This window comes from Hippocampus comes, unplaced genomic scaffold (genome assembly GCF_001891065.2).
Source record: "Hippocampus comes isolate QL1 unplaced genomic scaffold, H_comes_QL1_v1.1 scaffold208, whole genome shotgun sequence".
Lineage (NCBI taxonomy): Eukaryota > Metazoa > Chordata > Actinopteri > Syngnathiformes > Syngnathidae > Hippocampus > Hippocampus comes.
The window spans coordinates 7,735-27,565 of NW_017805459.1; the positions used below are offsets into that span (position 1 = coordinate 7,735).

Genomic DNA, 19,831 nt, shown 5'->3' on the forward strand with positions numbered 1-19,831 from the left:
ACGCAAATGACGTCACACACGACAACAGCTAAGCTAAGTTAGCCGAGACGACACTCGAAGTCGGACGGACACGATTTTCTGCCAATCTGTGTTTTTCCCTTTTAGGCTAAATATATTTTTTACGACAACTGTCTTGTTCACGGCGTCTTTTATTCGTTCCACTGGAGTTTAGCAGGTGTGTTTATAAAGAGACGAAAATTGTTTGGGGACTATCCCCCACGTTTTAGTTTATATGGTATAACCCAAGAGGCAAAATGACGCTTGCTACTGTTGTTGCGAGTTGCCATTCGTTCTACTAAACCATTAGTCAAACGCCATCATGCCTTCTGTCGTTATTACACAAACAAAAATCTCTTTACTGTTACTGGTGTTAGTGCCTCAATATGGCTATACTCGTGAAAGCAATACAACGAACTCAAACGCGTCTTCGTTCAATGTTGTCAACAAATATCCGGATTATGCAAATTTTCCTCAATTCTCCGGAGAAATGTTCATAAAAATTTGAAAAACCCGGAATTCCGGGAAAACCCGGAGGACTTTCATCTCTGCTTTGTGCCCCATAGAATTTATTTTGTGATTTCCTCTCTTGATTTTTCTGTTTGGCTCATTATATTTTTGCTTTTCTGAGTGTCATTAAAGTCATCGTTGATTTACGTTATCGGGGGGCAGTCACTCTCAAGCAGAAGGCACGGAGATCGAGAAGGAGAATGACATGCCTGTACTGTAGTTGCTTGAGTTGTGTATACGTTTAAAAAAGAACAAACACGACAGCTCATTTGTTTTCTGTCGTTTTGCTCTGCTGCAGAAACTGCCGTGTGAACACAAGTGGAGCTGCACCGACGCTGTGCCGGTGCTGCCACGCCCAGTGGCTTTGTATGTGTGAACGCTCCACAAAATTTGCTTCGGTGTAAACTATATCGCAACAAAATACATCGGTGCAGCGCCGGATCAAATGTGTGCCGTGTGAACAGCCCTATAGTGTGAGTGTGTGTGATTTACAGTCTGCAATCCCGCGTGGTGAGGTGATGTGCAAAAGCAGTGTGGTGGTGAGAACATGGATAAAGCAGTGTTTATCTGGCAATAAACTGTTATTTTGCAATTAAAGTGCACTTTTTTGTGTTGTTTATGTTGTTATTTAGTAGAAAAGCTTTGTTTAGATATTTGTGGTATCACAAATGCAAAAAAAAAAAGCATCAAAGTGAAAGTTTTGCTTGAAATGCATCCTTTCACAAAAAGCTTTTTCTCAGAATTTTTCATGGAAATTATAATTTTAAATAAAATTTTCAACTACTGTTTACTAAAGAATGGTTAAAGGCAGAAATACTTTTTTTCCTAATGAAGAAAAAAAAGAATTAAAGCTTTCTTTTGGTTGGTGCTCACTTTCATAGCTTCAGAACTCAATTTTCTGTAGGCTTTCAGAAATCTGTCAAATGGTCAAAAATGACCGGCTGTCCAATTCGAGAAAAACGAGTCAATTTTCATATACTGTTTTTTAATGTTGCACCATACGGTTGTAATGTGTGATAACTATGACTTTTGACTCACTTCCCTGTGTTGTTCAGTCTGCCACCTGATGGCAATTGTGTGGCATAAGAATGTTAAGTAAAAGTTTTTGCCCATCAAATCAAGCTTCATCTGCCGTTCTTATTACTCACATTTTGCTGTGAAAATGCATGTGTCAAATGACGATCGACGCAAAATGAAAAAAGTGACACAATAGAAACTTTTCTATCGCGACATAGTGATATATATCGGCATATCACCCGGCTCTATGTACAGGTATATGCGAGGATATTTCATTTATGCACCACTGTACAATCTTAATTTGACTTACCTGCGTGAGGGGCTCAACGGAGCCAATGTATGTGTCAGGTCGAAGAAGAATGTGTTCAAGCTGCGTCTTCTTTTGGTAAACTCTCTCAACAGACAGCTTGGAGGTTATCTTATCTTTCTTGACCCCTTCCATCTTATCATCTACACCCCTTCCATTTGCTCCCTCCTGGAAAGAATGACAAATTCAAACACAGACATGTGACTATCAAAACATAAGGGAAGACAGAAGTGCTCAGAATTATGAGGTCCATCAAAATGTGGCTCCAAAAAGAGAACTGTAAATGAAGCGAAGTCTAGGTGCTCAGAACTCCAATGTACAATGGCCAAAACGAGTGATTGTCAAAGTCTGGTACGAGTACCATTATCTGCGTGTGCCCCGCCTATTGCCCAAAGACAGCTCTTGTATTATTCAGTTGTATTTACTAGGGCGGCCGGTGGTCCAGTGGTTCGCGCGTCGACCTCACAGTGCAAAGGTACCGGGATCAATACCAGCTCCGGCCTCCGTGTGGAGTTTGCATGTTCTCCCCGGCCTGTGTGGGTTTTCTCCGGTTTCCTCTCATATTCCAAAAACATGCATGGTGGGCTGATTTAACACTCAAAATTGTCCCTAGGTATGAGTGTGAGCGTGGATGGTTGTTTGTCTCTGTGTGCCCTGCGATTGGCTGGCACCCGGTTCAGAATGTCCCTCGCCTACTGCCCGAAGATGGCTGGGATAGGCTCCAGCACACCCTGCGACCCTTGTGAGGATAAAGCGGTTCAGAAAATGGATGGATGAATGGATGTATTTATTAATTAATATTTGTAGAGTCGCTGTTCCATTGACCAAGGGGTTGGTGTTTGAGTCCCACCTCTGACTTTAAGATATCCTTTATTTGTCCCACACTGGGGAAATTTACAGTCCACAGCAGCAAGATAATACATTTACATTATTAACGAATCATCATGAACAAGAATGTGAGGATTTTTCCACTGTACGTCTTAAATATAATTCCATTTCCATGCAGTGTAATTTCACATCAATGCCTTTTCATGATCCATTCCGCCATTGGCTTTCAACAAGATGTTGACACATTAAGAGATGACACTCAACATGTCTGCAGTGGTGCAGTCTTGAGAGGGAGTCGTCTGTGTGTGGGAACACAGGCTGAGTTCCCAGTTCTCAGTGCAACTTCGTCGACATTTAATATTATTTCATTTGACAATTGATGCCTGAAAATATAACACTTTGTGAGGATACGTGGCTCAGATAATGAATAGATCAATAATCATTTCAAATCATTTAAATCACGTGTCAAAGTCAAAGCCCGAGGGCCAGATCAGGCCCCACCATGTAATTTTATGTGGCCCGTGGGAGAAAATCATGTGTGTCAACTATCATGATTCTTGTTGAAATCTGTACCGAAATGTCAAATTGTCATGGATAATAAATAACAATGAGATTTTTCCACCGGCCCTCCGAGGGTAGCCGTAACTCCAAAGTGGCCCGCGACAAAAAATGAGTTTGACACCCCTGATTTAAATGCTTCAACCGGTGGCATTCAACACGACAGTGACATATTGTTTTACTACTTTGAACCTTGTCTCTGTGGCATAGTAGGTAGAGGCGTAAAGCCTTCTCTGTCGAGAGAGAGAAATTGTATCGGGAAGCAGTATGAAAGGCACACTTTAAAATTCTTCCACTTTTTGAAATGCGCTAAAGTCAGTCAATCAAACAATTATATAATGTTTGTGTTGTCGAATTAATTTCATCAGCTTTCTGGTAGAGGTGTTAAGGCAAAGAGTTGAGGACTTTTTGGAAATGGTCCCCAAGCCATAGTTTGGACACCTCTGATTTAGAGTGATCAACAGTGGATCTGAATATTATTCTTAAGTGTTTTTTTCCTGATAGGTAAAGTGTAAATGCCTGTTTAAAATAGACTACATCAAAGGATCTCAAGACTTTTTTTGGAATAAATATTACTGAAATTAGAGCAAAAGTAGTTATATATATATATATATATATATATATATATATATATATTTCTTTTCAAGGTAACATTTATTTGCATGTTTAATGCGAATTAAAAACAAGACAATGGCACAATAATTAAATTAAAGAGATTAAATGATTTTCATTTGAGATTCAGTTGTTGCGTTCTACATTTGAAGAATAATGAGCACCTAAGAGTGAGGGAACACTCATGAAAAGGTTTGAGGCCATAAAAGACAAAATAGGTTGGGAACCCCTGTAGTCATGTGTAATTACGTCACTGACTTTTACCTCCAAATTACGTAGGCAAGGCACGCATATTGATGGTGGTTTAAAAATACATATAATTTGTTTGATGCTAGTAAAATGCATAATTACGTCACTGACTTTTACCTCTAAATTAAGGAAGCAGTGCGCGCATGTTGATTGTGGCTTAAAAAAATCTAGTATGTGTTTGAACCGAGTGAAATGTGTTGGATAAATCTTGAGGATAAATATTTTCAGCAGTCTAGATTTCAGCCCAGACAACAGTTGTCTAACCCATATTTAGAGATGGTACAACCACCAATGATCTCGAAACCCGAATTACTGAAATAACCCATCCGCCACGGTGTATATTTCATTCTCATTAAACAATAACATTGTTTTCGGGCGACGCACTTACCATCCAAGGAGAAATCCCACCGCTTCCTGCTGCGCCGTAGGACATCCTTCCTTTGTGATCCTCAAATTTAATGATGCCGCACGGAAAATGTTTTCTTCAATTACAGCGATATAACAAAATACGTTTCAATAGTTGCAAGTCATCGGAAGGTTATTAACTCCCATGCTGTTGTGTTTCACTGTTTGAAAAAAAAAATTCTTCCAATACATGCAAAATTGTTTCAGGGCTATTGTTAAAAACCATTAAACAGCCGTTCGAGGCCTAAACTTCCAACAAAGATGCTAACCAGGACACTGTTGTCAAAATACTATTTTCCACACAAAAACATTATGTATGATTCCTGTTTGGGTAGCGAAACCAACATCAAAAGCAGACAAATTAAGACTTACTAACTAAAACGACGACTATATATTTAAAGACTTCCGAATGCAAACATAGAAACGATTGTTTGCTAAATGCAGCATTGGCCGCCCGGTTCCGCCATTTGCGAGACATCCTACCAATCAGTACGAAGGGAGAGCAACCAATCAGGTGTGTTCTTTTTCATATGAAAAGGAAGGGCAACCAATCAGGTGTGTTCTTTTTCAGACGAATCGAGTTATCGCCCAATAGAAAGTTCCGTAACTGTTCGTGTCAACGCTAGTAGGCGTTGATATGACGTCGAGTGATATGTAAATTTTAGCTTTCACTGATGTTATTTCATCAAAATATAAAAAGAGAGATAAAATGACAAAGCATGTATGGTCGTGCGAATATATGCGGGTGACCATGTTTATTTATCTTTATTTAACATATTTATATATTTATGTCTTATGGATTTTAAGGTAAATTTTAGCATTACAAGTTTGCACTGTGGTTTAAGAGAGGAAAGTAATTTCATCTGTGCTGTATGTTCCACATAGAGCATAATTGACAATAAAAGCTGACTTAACCAAGGCAAAACGAATCAATAAAAAACACATGCCATTTTCTCATCATATTTATTCAACATTTATTACAATATCTGAAGACCGGGGTAACCATACCTGTCAACCTTTCGGAGCGCCAACCCATATAAACTACCAAAAAAATCCTTATAAAGAGCAAAAAATCCTTACAACATACCAAAGCATTTTATATGTCAAAATAACGGCAGAAAAAAACCCACAAAATATGAATGATATATTTGTTTCCTTGTAGAACTTGCTTGTACACTACCGAAGTATGCAATGAATGCTCTGCTGTTTTCAACTCGGAACCACGTGATTTACTGGAAAGTTACCGGAAATTAAAGCATTCGAGTAGACTAGCACCATTCTGGGCAAAAGCAAACGGAACTACCCATTAGGGGAAAACAAAAAACAAACAAAAAAAAAAAACGGAAATTGATTTGTGCGATATGGCCATATACATAAGATTCACCACAAAATCCGTATGAACTATGGCTAAACCGTATGAGTTGACAGGTATGGGTAACTTTCACAGCTGAACCAGAGGTTTTCTGTGTTACATGCCAATGTTTTCATGACTGACACCATTGTAAAGGTATCTATGACTTAAATGCAATGAGGTCAATTAGTCGACATTATGTTTTGTGTTTTTTCCCCCCCTGCAAAATTTACCTTGTCAGTATTGACTGTGACAGAATTCAGCTCTACAAAAGAGGACTTTAAAATAACAAAATTATTCAAAAAACAAATACACTGCTCAACAGCAACAACTAAGGTAAAATTCTGATCTTTATGTGTTTTCAAGGTGAATGATAATTTCAAATGGAGACTCTTCTGTATCTCTCAGACTCTGCCTGAAAAGCTGAGCGTGCTGCCATGATGCATTCCCTTCCCCACCCCTGAGCTGCGCAGTGACAGTAAACTCCGAGGAACTATTAAGACACTGGAAGGACTGCATGCTTCCATCTGAAAGTTTAAATAATCAGAGAAAATCAGCAAATCAGGTCACATTGTGCAATATTTAGTATGGATGTATCTTACATACCTCCAGAAAACTCAGTTGTAATCATGCCTGATTGCAAAAGCCAGCTGACCTCCCCCAAATTGAAAGTTTGGCTGCTGGCCCTGATTGAGACAGACTTGACACTTAATTTTGCTGGCCCAAAGTCAAATTTCCAGCTGATGTGTCCTGCAGAGGAGCCTTCAATTCGAGCAATATATACCTACAGGAAGAAATGGCAGTGTTGAGAAAAACAAAGCTGGTTATAAGTTATGAAACAGTTATGTTTATTATACTGGTAGTTGCACAAAAAGTAATTTAATGGTTGCACCTGTGGAACTCGTAGGCGTGCTGTAGCCTATCTCAGTCTTTGGGCAGCGTGTGTGTGGGTTGGGGAGGTGGGGGGGGGGGCTATCCCAGCGGGCACTCGGTACACCCTGAACTGGTTGCCAGCCAATTGCAGGTGACACATAGACAAACAACCATCTGCTCTCACACTCACGCCTAGGGACAATTTAGAGTGTTCCATTAAACTACAATGCATGTTTTTAGAATGTGGGAGCAAACTAGACTTCGCAGAAAAAACCCACACATGGTACGGTGAGAACATGCAAACTCCACACAGGAAGGCTGGTGTACGGAATTGAACCCTGGACCTCTGTACTGTGAGGCGGATGAGCTAACCAGTTGTCCACTGTGATGAATGATCATGGTTAATGAGAATATAAATCGATGCTGTGTTTGAAACAATACTGCTATTGTAATGAAGTTGCAAAGAATTGCTACTAGCTCAACAGCTTTAGCTTACAGGGCTTTAAACTCTTATTTCATTCTGATTATTTTAACACAAAACTGCAATGCAGCAAATCGGTAAGAAAAATAAAATGCATTGTACGTGTGGTCCAAAGTTCAAATTTAGGCTGTGCCTTTCTATGCGGGTTGCATGCTCACTCATGTGACAAACACATATTTCCATACTATGAAACAGCTATTATTAGAGTGTAGTACAGTAAGAATGACTGGATTAAATGTTTAAACTGTGCAGCATGTTACTGTGGCTTAAAGACCTAGTGAATTCATTTCTGCGATCTGATTCTAAATACACTAGATCGGTTTGAAGAGAAACTCTGAAAACATGTGCAGAGACAGAAAATAATTTAGTACTGAACCGTTGAGACAATATACCCTGCGATTGACTGGCAACCAGATGAGGGTGTCGTCTGCCTTCCGCCCAAAGTCAACTGGGATAGGCTTCAGCAACCCCCCCCCCCGCAACCCTGTTCAAGATAAGCGGTGTTTTAAATGGATGGGTGAATGTTGAAACAAAGGGCCCGATTTTGATTCTGAGCGCACGTCTAGCGTAAAGTGCGGTCTAACTGTGCGCAATGGTGGAGTTTTCCTTTCTTTTGGCATTTTGCCGGACTTTGCGCTGGTACAATTGGGATAAACTTCAATTTTTTTATTTTATTTTTTAAATCAGATACAGTCCAAGTGCATGTCAGCTGTATTTAACGTTTATGCAAAATACAATTGCATTTACCGTTTTTTTTGTTTTGTTTTGTTTTTTTTAGTTTTTCTATTTTCAGTTTGTTTTTAAAATTTTATTTAGGTACAATTTTTATGATTTGCAACACATTACTCATTTGAGTAATTTAAAATACTCATAGTAATTATTGTAATTCGAGTAATAATTTGAGTGCATTTATTATGTGCCTATATTTTAAGCACAGTGCTGCTGTTCAAAATACACAAAATGTTACGGTGGCTTGTAATCATATTTAATATACTGATAAATATTGTATTGCCTGCCCCTCATATCTAATAATGACACGCAGCAGAAAAAAAGCACGGACGGATGGACTCGATGGATGGACTGGATGTTCATAGGTCTATGCAAATGGTTGCCAATTAATGTAAAATAGTCTGCTAAATATGCATTTGTTACCAAAGAGCACAGGTGTCAAACTCTAGGCCTGGGGCACCAGACATGGCCCGCCATAGCCTTTTATGTGGCTGGCAAATCATGCACGTCGAATTCATGTTTCTAGCTAAAATTGCAAATTGTCTTCTTTCTTTGTAGCATTGGAATATTGCAAGCATTTTTGTAACCAATTCATCTTTTAAAATGGTTCATTTTTTTTATATGTTATTCATCAATTTGATCGGTATGGTTTAATATAAGGCGATCATACATTTATAGGCATTCACAGTTATAATGGCCCCTCCGTAGGAAACCATTAGGCGTAGAAAAAAAGTAGTGTGTTTCCGGTAACCCGACCGACCGAGAATTTCTACATCGAAAAAAAACTTTACGGTCGGCATTTTTTTCAAGCAACCCTCTACATTTTTGTGTAGAGGGTTTACATCGGTGCAAACTCTCGCGATATTCACATTGAGCGCATGCGTCGTTTGCCCTGTCGTCTGTCAACAACATTGAAACATGGCGGCGGCCGCGATCTCCGACGACAGTTTAAACAGCGTTTTGTGTGTTACAGTTGCATGCTCGCATTGTAATGTTCAGAAAATAGCATCCATTGATGTATCAAAAAAATTCAGCGAACTATTTGATGAAGACCACGGGCCGAGTAAAAACCGAGGGCGGAGAAGGACGGCGGCAGAGGCGGCGGGGGCGCCCCCGCCCGGAACCTAACACCCAGCCGCCGGGTACCCAACTCTCTCGTCGCCAGCGAGTGGAGGATTCAATGTCTCCTTGTTTTATGTTTTATGGTTATTTTGTTTAAATTTTTGATGGGGGGGGGAGATTAAAAAAAAAAATCTTTGTCCGACCTACCGACCCTATGCTGAAATTTCTTGTGACCAGAAACACACTATCTTTTTTGTTTGGCCTTATTACGATGACACCTCTGCAGCAAGAACTACCCCCCTATCCCCCAAAAAAATGACATTATAATTTTATAAATATAGGATCATTTGCAATTCTAACTAGAACACAGGAAAGTAACCTAACCCTGATGGGAGAACACAACTTTATTGATCCGGAAGGAGTAAACATACCATCTGCCAGTCGTTTTCCACCTTCCTAAAGACAGACTCCCTATTCCACGCACATCGATCCCAGCAGTGGATGATCTCAAAGTCATTGGAGATCCGACAGTATTGGTCTTTAGTCGTATTGTACAACACATGAATTAGCTTGTCTCTCCTCTCTTTCTCAGTGGGCGTGAACACATAGCCAGTGCCCTGAATGCAGAGAAAAACACAGAATGTATTCATTGATATTAAGCCATAAGTAGTCACAATATATGTGTGGGCTTTCTCTGGACACTCCAGCTTCATCCCACATTCCTAATAGTCAAATTAAGGTTTAGGGCTGCAGCTATCAAATATTTGGTATTCGGATATGCGACTGAAAATTCTATTCCATAGTCGGCTATTTGGATGAAAAAAAATTTTGGTTAAAGATTCAGAAGAAAAAAAAATATTTCCATTGAACTCATTCAGTACCAGCCAATTCTGGACCAAGTCTGAAAAGACGTTCAAAAACGTCTTTGGGAGTGAATGTAATAAATAGACAAGAAGTTTTGATTTTTAGATCATTTAACATTTTACGTTTAAATCTAAACTGTGCAGAGCAGTACACTATTTTACTCTTTAGAACAGTGTGACAATTTAGATAAATGCATAAATTTGGATCTATTTTTGCTGGCTAAAACACCATATTTGAGTGAGCCGGGTTGATTTAAAAATGATCAGAAGGAACGGCAACTGTGTCAGGCAGTCAGTGCCAAAGTGTGCAGAGTCATTTAGGTCAATTAACTTGAGTGCTGCTAGCCCGGTTGGTGGAGCTAGCTTGCCTAGCTCGGCTACCAGTGATAGTGCTGATAGCAACTAAACACTGGCAGCAGGTGCAGTAAAATACACTGTCAACATAATTAAAACTCATTCAGTACCACCCAATTCTAGACCAAGTCTGAAAAGACGTTTAAAAACGTCTTTGGGAGTGAATGAGTTCAGTCATCTTTTTTAGCGCGGCTGGCAGAGCTAGCGGGGCTCGCATGGCTACCGGCGCTAGCGCTGCTAGCAATTAAATGCTGGCAGCAGGTGCAGTAAAATATAGTGTCAGCATAATTAAGTCATCTTTTTTTAGTGCTCCTTAGTGAGCAATTGAATATTATTTCAGGACAACATTGTGCTGTTGCCTTCAGTAGCAACAGTGGAAGAGAGTCAAGTTAGCTGTGACATACAGCCGGTGATACAACTTCGAAATAAACGTTTACCATGGCATTGATGTCCATTATTTGTGAAGTAAGGTTTATTTTGAAGTTAGCCATCTTCCTCACAGTATACATGCAAATAACCCGGTACTTGAGGAAGAAAAAATGGCTCAAGCATTTTTTGAACCAAGCTCAAATTATCAAGGACCTGTTTCAGTTCTATAAAGGTTATTCGGAAATTCGAACTTGTCCATAGGTGTGAACGTGTGCTCTATGATTGACTTGTGACAATTCCAGAGGGTGCCCAACCTCTTCCCCAATAGTGATGGGCAGAAAAATCCACCATTTCTAATTATATATATCCGTTTGATCTTTGATTTATGGACTGTAACAATAGTTTCGTTAGCATCAGATGTTTGCAAGTTTTCAAACACATTGCATTGCATATTACTGCCACCTATGGGTATTACTGCGAGAAGTGAACATTATTTCTTATTTAGGCACCCAAAGGGAAAAAAGTGTCAGTAAGCAAAAAAAAAAAAAAAAAAATAACATTAAACTTTCCAGAAGTCTGAGGCCCTTTTACACTACAGTACAACTCATATTTACTTGATCATAGAGTACCTGCTTAATAGTCCCTGAATCGGCATCTCCCGTCTCTCCTCTTGCCTGCCTCCAGCCCAGAGACCCAGAGGTGCGTCCTCCCAGTTCGCCTTGTTTTGGTATTTTGGGGGAAATGAACTCTACAAGTTCAACAAGTAACCGTTCTGCCAATTCTAATTTCCTGTCGAGGCCGAGGGATTGTTGTCTCTGTGATATGAAATTCAGATCCGAGAAATTTTACATTGCTATCAATGCAGCACTAAGTCTGACAGGAACGGATGAAGAGGTAAACACCTACCAAAGCATTGAGCCCAATAATAGTGTGCAGCAGCCAGGTCTCCTGAACATTGGTCCTTCTTGACAAAACCTCTGGATGTTTGCAAGAATACCTCCACGTCACATCAACCACCTGCAACATACACCCATACATTAATTTTCGTGAAAATATAATTCCCTTTGGTTTAAGCAGCATGTATTAACTGCAGAAATATTTTATCCAGCTATTCATTTTCTTTTTTGGTTATTCTAATTAGGGACATGGGTAACTGGAGCCTGTGACAACTCGGGATGGGTTCCGAAGAGAGTACTTTTGGGGTATATACCGATTTGGGTCTGTACTGCCTAGCACTAATTCGTGTGAAATCAAACAGCGACCTGATTGGGTTCAGAAGCTCGTACAACTGTGCGGGAGTAGAAAAGTTGTCGATTTTCCATGACGCACTGCACGGACACCAGCGTAATGATGTCACCCACTCATATAGGGTTTCTTCACAAATGCCAAAAACATATTTCCAGGTTTGGAAACGAGCGAGACTTGCCCGCCGCCACGCCAAACAAATACAATTTATGAAGTACAGTAGTCCCTCGCTATAATGCGGTTCACCTTCTGCGGCTCTGCTGTTTCACGGATTTTTTTAGTGCAGTTTTTTTAATGCTTTTTTTTTTTTAAAACAGTGAAGTGTGTTCTGCATTCTGATTGGCTAAGGGACTGACCAACGTGAACAGTATCCGCACCTCGTCTCTGTACAGCTTGCCAAATTTACCTTTGAAAATTTTTGGTCTTTGGTTTCATTGTATCAGCGGCGGATGCTGGTCTGTCAAGGAGGGGAAGCTCAATTTCGGCCTACATCATAAAATGTGTCCGTTTATTTATACGTGAATTCTACTCTCCGTTCCTTTTCAAAAAAATGAAAAGGATGCTTTCGCCATAATATCTGTGATTGGCTCATTTCGCTGTCAATCAAAAAGAGATTCAGCCTCAGACAGATCATCCAATCACCATGCAGAAAAGCTGAGCTTCCTGGCCAGCCTATAAACGCCCCCTGTCCATAGACTCCCAGAGACGCTGATCGTCCAATGGGCGGGACAAAACCAGCATTTATCCAATGACTTGTCTCGTTTCAATGCATTGGGACAACCTACACTGAACTCTCGAGACGCCCAGCGTCCGCGCTAAATAAATAAATCCTTGTCTCATTTTTTGAACTATTCCACCGTTCGGAAAACTAAAATTAAATAAAGCAATACACAATAATGCATTCAAATTCAGTTCAGCAACATTAATTCAGGAGCACAAGACAGAAAACACTTCGACCTCCAAATTTCATCCCTCTCACATTTTTCGTGCTTTTTTTTTTTTTTTTTTTTTATAAATCCTACTTCATAGATTTCATTTAGCACTGGTTCTTTTTGGAATGTAACCCCCGCGATAAACGAGGGATGACTGTATTTATTTATTTTTTGTTGATGCACACTGCACCCTAATCATTCAATCAGTCTCACTTTCACAAAAAGGTATTTAAAAAATAAAAAGCAGGTCATCTTTAACCGGCGGTGGGTTCGACCTGCGTCACCGGAAGTTGTTAGCGCTCAGCAGTCTGCAATTGCAGCTTGTGATCATAGCTGTTGCGCTATTTATTTTATCGTTATCATTATTCTCATTCAGAGTTTGTTTCATGTACAATTCACAGAGGGCACGGGCAAAGAATGGGAATCTGGAGGGCCGAGAGAAGCATTGTAAAATGGTATGCGTGAGCTACGATAGTGAACAGGCTTGCAAAAGGGCATCACACGCCACCACGTCAGGCTGCTGCTCATGATAGTATGCGTGTGGGAGTGCGCGGTAACGGGCCAATCGCGGGAGGTTGGTTGATCGAAAAGTAGATCTTCGGTCAAAAAAGTTTGAGCACCCCCGGTGTGTAGACAATGTCTGACATAAAATAAGTGATTGATGATTAGGATCAAATTGGATTTTTTCGTTTTTTGCAAGACATTTTTTAGCATAAGTACAGGTACAAAAAAGTAACCCATTTGAGTTGAATCGGGATTCACTGCTGAAACAGCGAAAGAAGCTGATCTCTAATTATACCACATGGCATGACAGCACAGTATTTTCTGACTGTAGATTTATCATTAAAAAGATTTCAGATTCCAATGTGAAAAACATTTAGTGTAATTATTTACTCTTCATAATTGTTGTTCCACTCTATTACTGGGTTTAAAAAAAATCTATAAAATTTGTTATGTCCACGTTCCAGTTATGGCACAGATCAAAACGCAAAGTACTGCATCAGAAAATATCAAATACAATGCACACTATCAAATACAAAAATCTATAAAATTTGCTATGTCGACGTTCCAGTTATGGCACAGATCAAAGCGCAGTCAGAAAATATCAAATACAATGCACACTATCAAATATTCAAGAACTCACATCCATCCATCACAGGATAAATTATGGCAGTCACCAAAGAAAATTAACATACACATAACAGCAACAGTGCATATCATACCAACAGTGCAACACACCTGATCCCGTGAAAAAGCCAGAATATAGGAGAGTTTCTTCCCCCAGCCAACCTCATAGAGTAAAGGTTTATCACAGATGTTTTCACATGGGTCACAGTGTAGCCAACGGCGCTGAGACACAGAGTAAACCTCTGTCCACACGTGATCTGAAAAAAGACAGACTACCCTTAGTCTTAATACATTTTTACTGAGAATGACAGAAAATGGTCTTGTGGTATTGCAGTAATAACAGCTACAATGAGTGCTGTGTGATATTATTATGTACTTGTATATTGTAGTTTGATAGAAAATGGTCTACTCTACGATATAACCCTCTACATCAGGGGTGCCCAAGACGTCAATCGCGATGGACCGGTAGATCGCAGACTGGTCCCAAGTCGATCGCGAGGGGTGTAGGGTGTGTCTATGTGGGTTATAAATGTGATATGTTTTTAACATTTTGCATGCTGCACTCTTACCATCCGATCAGTCTCACTTTCACAACAAGTATTTTAAAAAATAAAATAAAATGAAAAAGTAGATCACCTTCAACCCATGGCGGCGCGTGACCTGCATCACCGGAAGATGTTAGTGTTCAGCAGTCTGCAATTGCAGCTAGTGATCAGAGCTGTTGAGCTATATCTTTTACTGTTGTTAGCATTCTCATTCAGGGTTTGTTTCATGTACAATTCACCGAGGGCACTGGCAAAGAATGGGAATCTGGAGGGCCGAGAGTAGCGTTTGAAAATGGAACACGTGGGCTATAATAGTTAACATGCCGCAAAAGCGCATCCCACGCCGCTGCATCAGGTCTCGACGAAGGTAGGCAGTGATTTCCTTTTTCACAAACCCACAAACTCATGTATCTACTTTACTTTTCTGTTTTGTTCATCTTGGGGGTGGGGGCGTTATGGATGTTGCTCATCATGGCACGTGAGTGTAAGTGCGTGCGTGTGCGGTCGATCGCGGGAGGTTGGTTGATCGGAAAGCAGATCTACGTCCGACGCCTCTGCGTCAGGTCTCGACGAAGGTAGGCAGTGATTTCCTTTTTCACAAACCCACAAACTCATGTATCTACTTTACTTTTCTGTTTTGTTCATCTTGGGGGTGGGGGCGTTATGGATGTTGCTCATCATGGCACGTGAGTGTAAGTGCGTGCGTGTGCGGTCGATCGCGGGAGGTTGGTTGATCGGAAAGCAGATCTTCCGTCAAAAAAGGTTGGGCACCCCCCTGCTCTATATGGTGAGGTCACGCTTCTGGGGTGGAGAGAGTGCTAAAAAAAAACTTTATTCATCATAAAGCTAATGCTGAGAGACACAAATTGTTTGTTCCTCGTGTGGAAAGTTGGCAGACAGGTCTGAACTGCTCGCAGGCCAATCTCGTACTTGCACCTTTTTACTACGAAGCTGCGCTATTGTAACCCTGAAGAACATGTTTTTCTTCCCCCCAATTTTGCTGCTGCAGACTGCAAATTTCCCCAGTGTGGGACAAATAAAGGTTATCTTATCTTACGGCTGACATTTTCTTGCTGAAATAAGCAGGGACATTTCTGAAAAAGACATTGCTTGGATGGCAGCATTCATTGGTCCAAAATCTGTGTGTACTTTTCAGCATTCGCATAATTTCCGGACTATAGAGCGCACCTGATTATAAGTCGCACCCAGTACATTTTTAAAGGAAAAAGCATTTTGTACACACATAAGCCGCACCTGTCTATAAGCCGCAGGTGCCCACATTGTAACATGAGATATTTACAAAGAAAGACGGTACACAGAAAGCGTTTTCACAGGTTTAATAACATACCTTAGCTTGTCTTTCCAAATAGTGCCTGTAACCCGGCATCACCATGGCAGTAAAACAGCACTAACAATGCTGGTTAAAAAAAACATAAAAGTCACTGTTCGCTGTCGAGTAATGCTTTCTTTCTATTAAAAAAATCCTCGCTTGCTGTAACACTCAGTCAAGCATTCCCTTCATTAGGCTTTCTACCATCAATGCTTTCGGGTCAACTTTCACAACAATGTCTTTTGGGGTTTTGTTTTTTTTTTGCGCTTTCGGGTCAACTTTCACAACAATGTCTTTTTTTTGGCATCGTGAACCTTAGTGGATGCAGTGCAGCCCAAAACATGGGTGAAATGCGCCCTTTCATTGCCGGTTGTTTTCAGTGTGTGATAGATGATAGTCTTCCTCAACACGTATTCATCAACTTGTCTCATTCTTACCTTTTATGCTCCCTGGCGGCCATTCGAAAAATTGTTATACAGTAAATATTCCCATCCCCGGAATTCTATGAAAAGGAATATCCTTCACCCGGACTAAAAACCTGTGCATTAACATTTTGACTACGATTTTACATGTTATCGGAACCTACGTAAGCGGAAATTCCACTAGCCGAAACCCGGATGGAGATGTCATGCCGCGGGAGCTTAAATACATGCAACGCCCACCCGATGCTACGGAAAGACACGACGCTGAGACTAGTTTTCACTTCGCATTTTTCGATCATCAGATTCGAAACGACGACCTCTAAGTAAGTTTTTATTGCCGTGCGTTTAATTGTAATTGTGAATGATTTTAACTTTATTCACTTACGTCTCGTAGTTAGCGACACCGGCTTAAAAAGCAGCGCCCACTCGACACTACGAAAGACAGGTGATCGCTTCGCCGTTTTCATTCATCCGATCCGAAACGATGACGTGTGAGTTTTTATTGGCGTGCATTTTATTGTAATTGTGAATGATTTTAACGGTACGTATTCACTTGCGCCCTGTAGATCATGGCATCGAAACGTCCAAGAACTGTAATGACTGTAGCAGAGCGGGTGAAATGCATCCGTTTGAGCGAGGCTGGACACAAAGTTAAAAGCATCCAGGAGACACTTGGAGTCGGAAAGACCAAAATCTACGAATGTGGGAGTCTGCCTGCTCAGGAAATTGCTTGTGGCTTGACGGACGAGATTCAGCGCGGTAAATGATCGTGTGCTGGAATGGTTTCACTGTTGTCGTGCTAAAAACTTCCCGCTAACTGGGCCGCTAATTCGTGAGAAGGCTAGCTCCATAGCGAAATCTATGGGCATAGACGACTTCGAAGCGTGCGGTGGCTGGCTGCAGAATTGTCAGTTGACCAATTCTGTCTTGTGTGGTGAGGGAGGAAGGTAAAGATTGAGACGGTGAGCGAGTGGAAAGGGAAGCTATCAGGTCTCATCGAAGGATATTCAGCAAATAATATTTTTAACTGTGATGAGACCGGATTATTTTTCAGAACTCTTCCATCCCGCTCATATGTGAGTAAACGTGATTCTGCAAAGAACGGCAAACTTGCTAAAGACCGGATTACCGTCCTGTTGGCAAGTTCAATGGCTGGTGAAAAGTTGCGTCCATTGGTCATTGGAAAATCAGCAAACCCGCGGTGCTTCACAAAAAACTATTAACAACAAATGAGAGTGACATATGAAGCCAACCGCAAAGCTTGGATGACTTCAGAAATCTTTTTGAAGTGGTTGCATCAGCTAAATAACAAGATGGTCATCCAAAACCGAAAGATTCTATTGTTTATGGATAATTGTGGAGCCCACGTCCCAGCAACCTTGTCAAACATGAAGATAATTTTCTTCCCACCAAACACAACATCTCACTTGCAGCCGATGGATGCTGGAGTCATCCAGAATGTCAAGCTGCAGTATCGTAAGAGCATGCTGAAAAGCATTTTGCTCAAAATGGATGAGTGCAACAAAGCAAGTGATCTTGTAAAAAAAAATCACTGTCAGGGATGCCATTGAATGGATAGAAGCTGCTTGGATGAAATTAGAATCTTCTACCATCAGTAAATGCTTTTCCAAGTGTGGATTTTCACACACAGACGCCATCACTCACGATGCTGAGGGGGAAGATATTGATGAGACTGACCTTATTCCACTGCGTCAAATAATTCCTGACCTGACAAACCAGGATCTTCTAAATGTGGACTGTGATTTGGCTGTCACGAAAGATTACACAGCAACAGAAATCACAGAATTGCTCGAGCAAACCACCAATGTGATTGAGTCTGAGGAAGAAGATGATCTTCCCGGTTCAACTCCTGATAACAAGCCACCTTCCAGCAAGGAGGCAATGCGAATGGCAACAAAAATCCTTCGCTACGCACAAGAATCCCCAGACATCGGCGATGAACGGGACAGTTACTTGCAACTAGCAAGAACACTGTATGACACGCAGGCGAACATTCTCATAAACCAAAGAATGCACGCAACGAAACAATCCAAAATAGACAATTTTTTTTCCCAAGGTTGCCAAAACACAAGCATTAAAATACTGTACTGTACGTACTGTATTGTACTTTTGTGATTTTATTTATTTATTTTTTTTTTGACAGACCTGTACCTGTATTGCAGTTTTTGTTATATGCAGGAAACAGATTCTGGACAGTATATTTTTGCATTTTATTGATTGTGTTGAATGAACGGGACAGTTACTTGGAACTAGCAAGAACACTGTATGACACCCAGGCGAACATTCTCATAAACCAAAGAATGCACGAAACAATCCAAAATAGACAATTTTTTTCCCAGGGTAGCCAAAACATAAGCATTAAAATACTGTACTGTACGTAGTGTATTGTACTTTTGTGATTTATTTACTGTATAGGCCGCTTCATTAAATATACCGCAGCGTTGAAAGCGTGTGACAAAAGTCGCACCTTATCAGTTTTTGTTATATGCAGGAAACAGATTTTGGACAGTATATTTTTGCATTTTATTGATTGTGTTGTGACACGTGTTGACTGTTACACGTGCATTTTGTCAACATACTTGCAGGTTCATAAAGGACATGTACCATGCTCATTTCCCAAATGAGGAATTTCTGTTATCAGGACAAATTGGACAGCGCAAACACGAGTCCGTACTAGAGAATTTTTACTGTATAGGCCACTTCATTAAATATGCCACAGCGTTGAAAGCGTGTGACAAAAGTCGCACCTTATAGTTCGGAAATTACAGTAACTGTGCCTTCACAGATGTGCAAATTGAGCTCACCTGGCAATATCATGCCAGTTTTTAATGTAATGCCACCTGACGGATTCACCGGTATTCGATGTTGGTTTTTGGCCTTGCCGCTAACATGCAGTGATTTCTCCAGATTCTCTGAATGTTTTGATCATATTATGGAGCAGAGATGATCAAATCCCTAAAGTGCTTGCAATTGTATGTTAAGAAACATTGTTCTTAAACTATTGGACTATTTGCTCACACAGTTGTTCACAAAGTGGCGAATTTCACCCTGTCCAGGCCACACCCAACCCCCTGACAAAATAAAGGACCAAAGCACAGTCAAAACAGTATCCTCACAATCACTCCACCCACCACAGGGGACACCACCTGGACCCAGAGAAGGAAAGGGTCAAGAATGAGGGACCTAGACGCCCAGGAATGTTCCAAGGGGCTGTCACCCTCCCAGTCAACTAAATATTGAAAACCCTGACCACAGCGACATACATCCAAGGGTGGAGGAGGGTGTTCGGAAGGAGGGCTGAGTGGACTTGAAGATACTGGCTTCAGTAGAGACATGAAAAGGGGCATGGATCTGGAGGGAGGCTCAGAGCATTAGATGGAAGGCCCGTGATATATCCATATCGATTTTGAAGGGTCCATCGAACCTGGGGGACAGTTTAAGGGAGTCACTCCAGAGGGGAAGATGCGGGTGGACAGCCAAACCAAATTGTCCAGCTGACGATTGCAATGGGCTGTGCAGGACAGGGTGATTCTAGTACAGTGAAACTCCTCTACAACGAAATAATGTTTGCAGCAAGAAATTTTTCACAACAGGGGGTTTTTCACTGTAGCAAATTTGATCTCAGATGTAAACACACACACAC

At 40.8% G+C, this 19,831-nt stretch overlaps 2 protein-coding genes across 2 annotated transcripts in view; both read right to left on the reverse strand.

The window, feature by feature from the left end:
* LOC109518650 (DNA topoisomerase 2-beta-like) overlaps nt 1–4,962 on the reverse strand; it is an 11,268-nt gene extending 6,306 nt beyond the window's left edge. Inside the window, exons 1-2 of the mRNA XM_019874656.1 lie at nt 4,467–4,962; nt 1,778–1,999 (exon numbers count right to left, since the gene is read on the reverse strand). Of these exons, the coding sequence (XP_019730215.1) occupies nt 1,778–1,999; nt 4,467–4,511 (267 nt within the window). The 5' untranslated portion in view covers nt 4,512–4,962. The remainder of the gene's footprint in view (nt 1–1,777; nt 2,000–4,466) is intronic.
* A 955-nt stretch (nt 4,963–5,917) lies between these two features.
* Nucleotides 5,918–19,831, reverse strand: part of ngly1 (N-glycanase 1) — a 32,379-nt gene continuing 18,465 nt past the window's right edge. Inside the window, exons 8-13 of the mRNA XM_019874657.1 lie at nt 13,982–14,127; nt 11,472–11,582; nt 11,195–11,380; nt 9,411–9,596; nt 6,441–6,618; nt 5,918–6,361 (exon numbers count right to left, since the gene is read on the reverse strand). Of these exons, the coding sequence (XP_019730216.1) occupies nt 6,186–6,361; nt 6,441–6,618; nt 9,411–9,596; nt 11,195–11,380; nt 11,472–11,582; nt 13,982–14,127 (983 nt within the window). The 3' untranslated portion in view covers nt 5,918–6,185. The remainder of the gene's footprint in view (nt 6,362–6,440; nt 6,619–9,410; nt 9,597–11,194; nt 11,381–11,471; nt 11,583–13,981; nt 14,128–19,831) is intronic.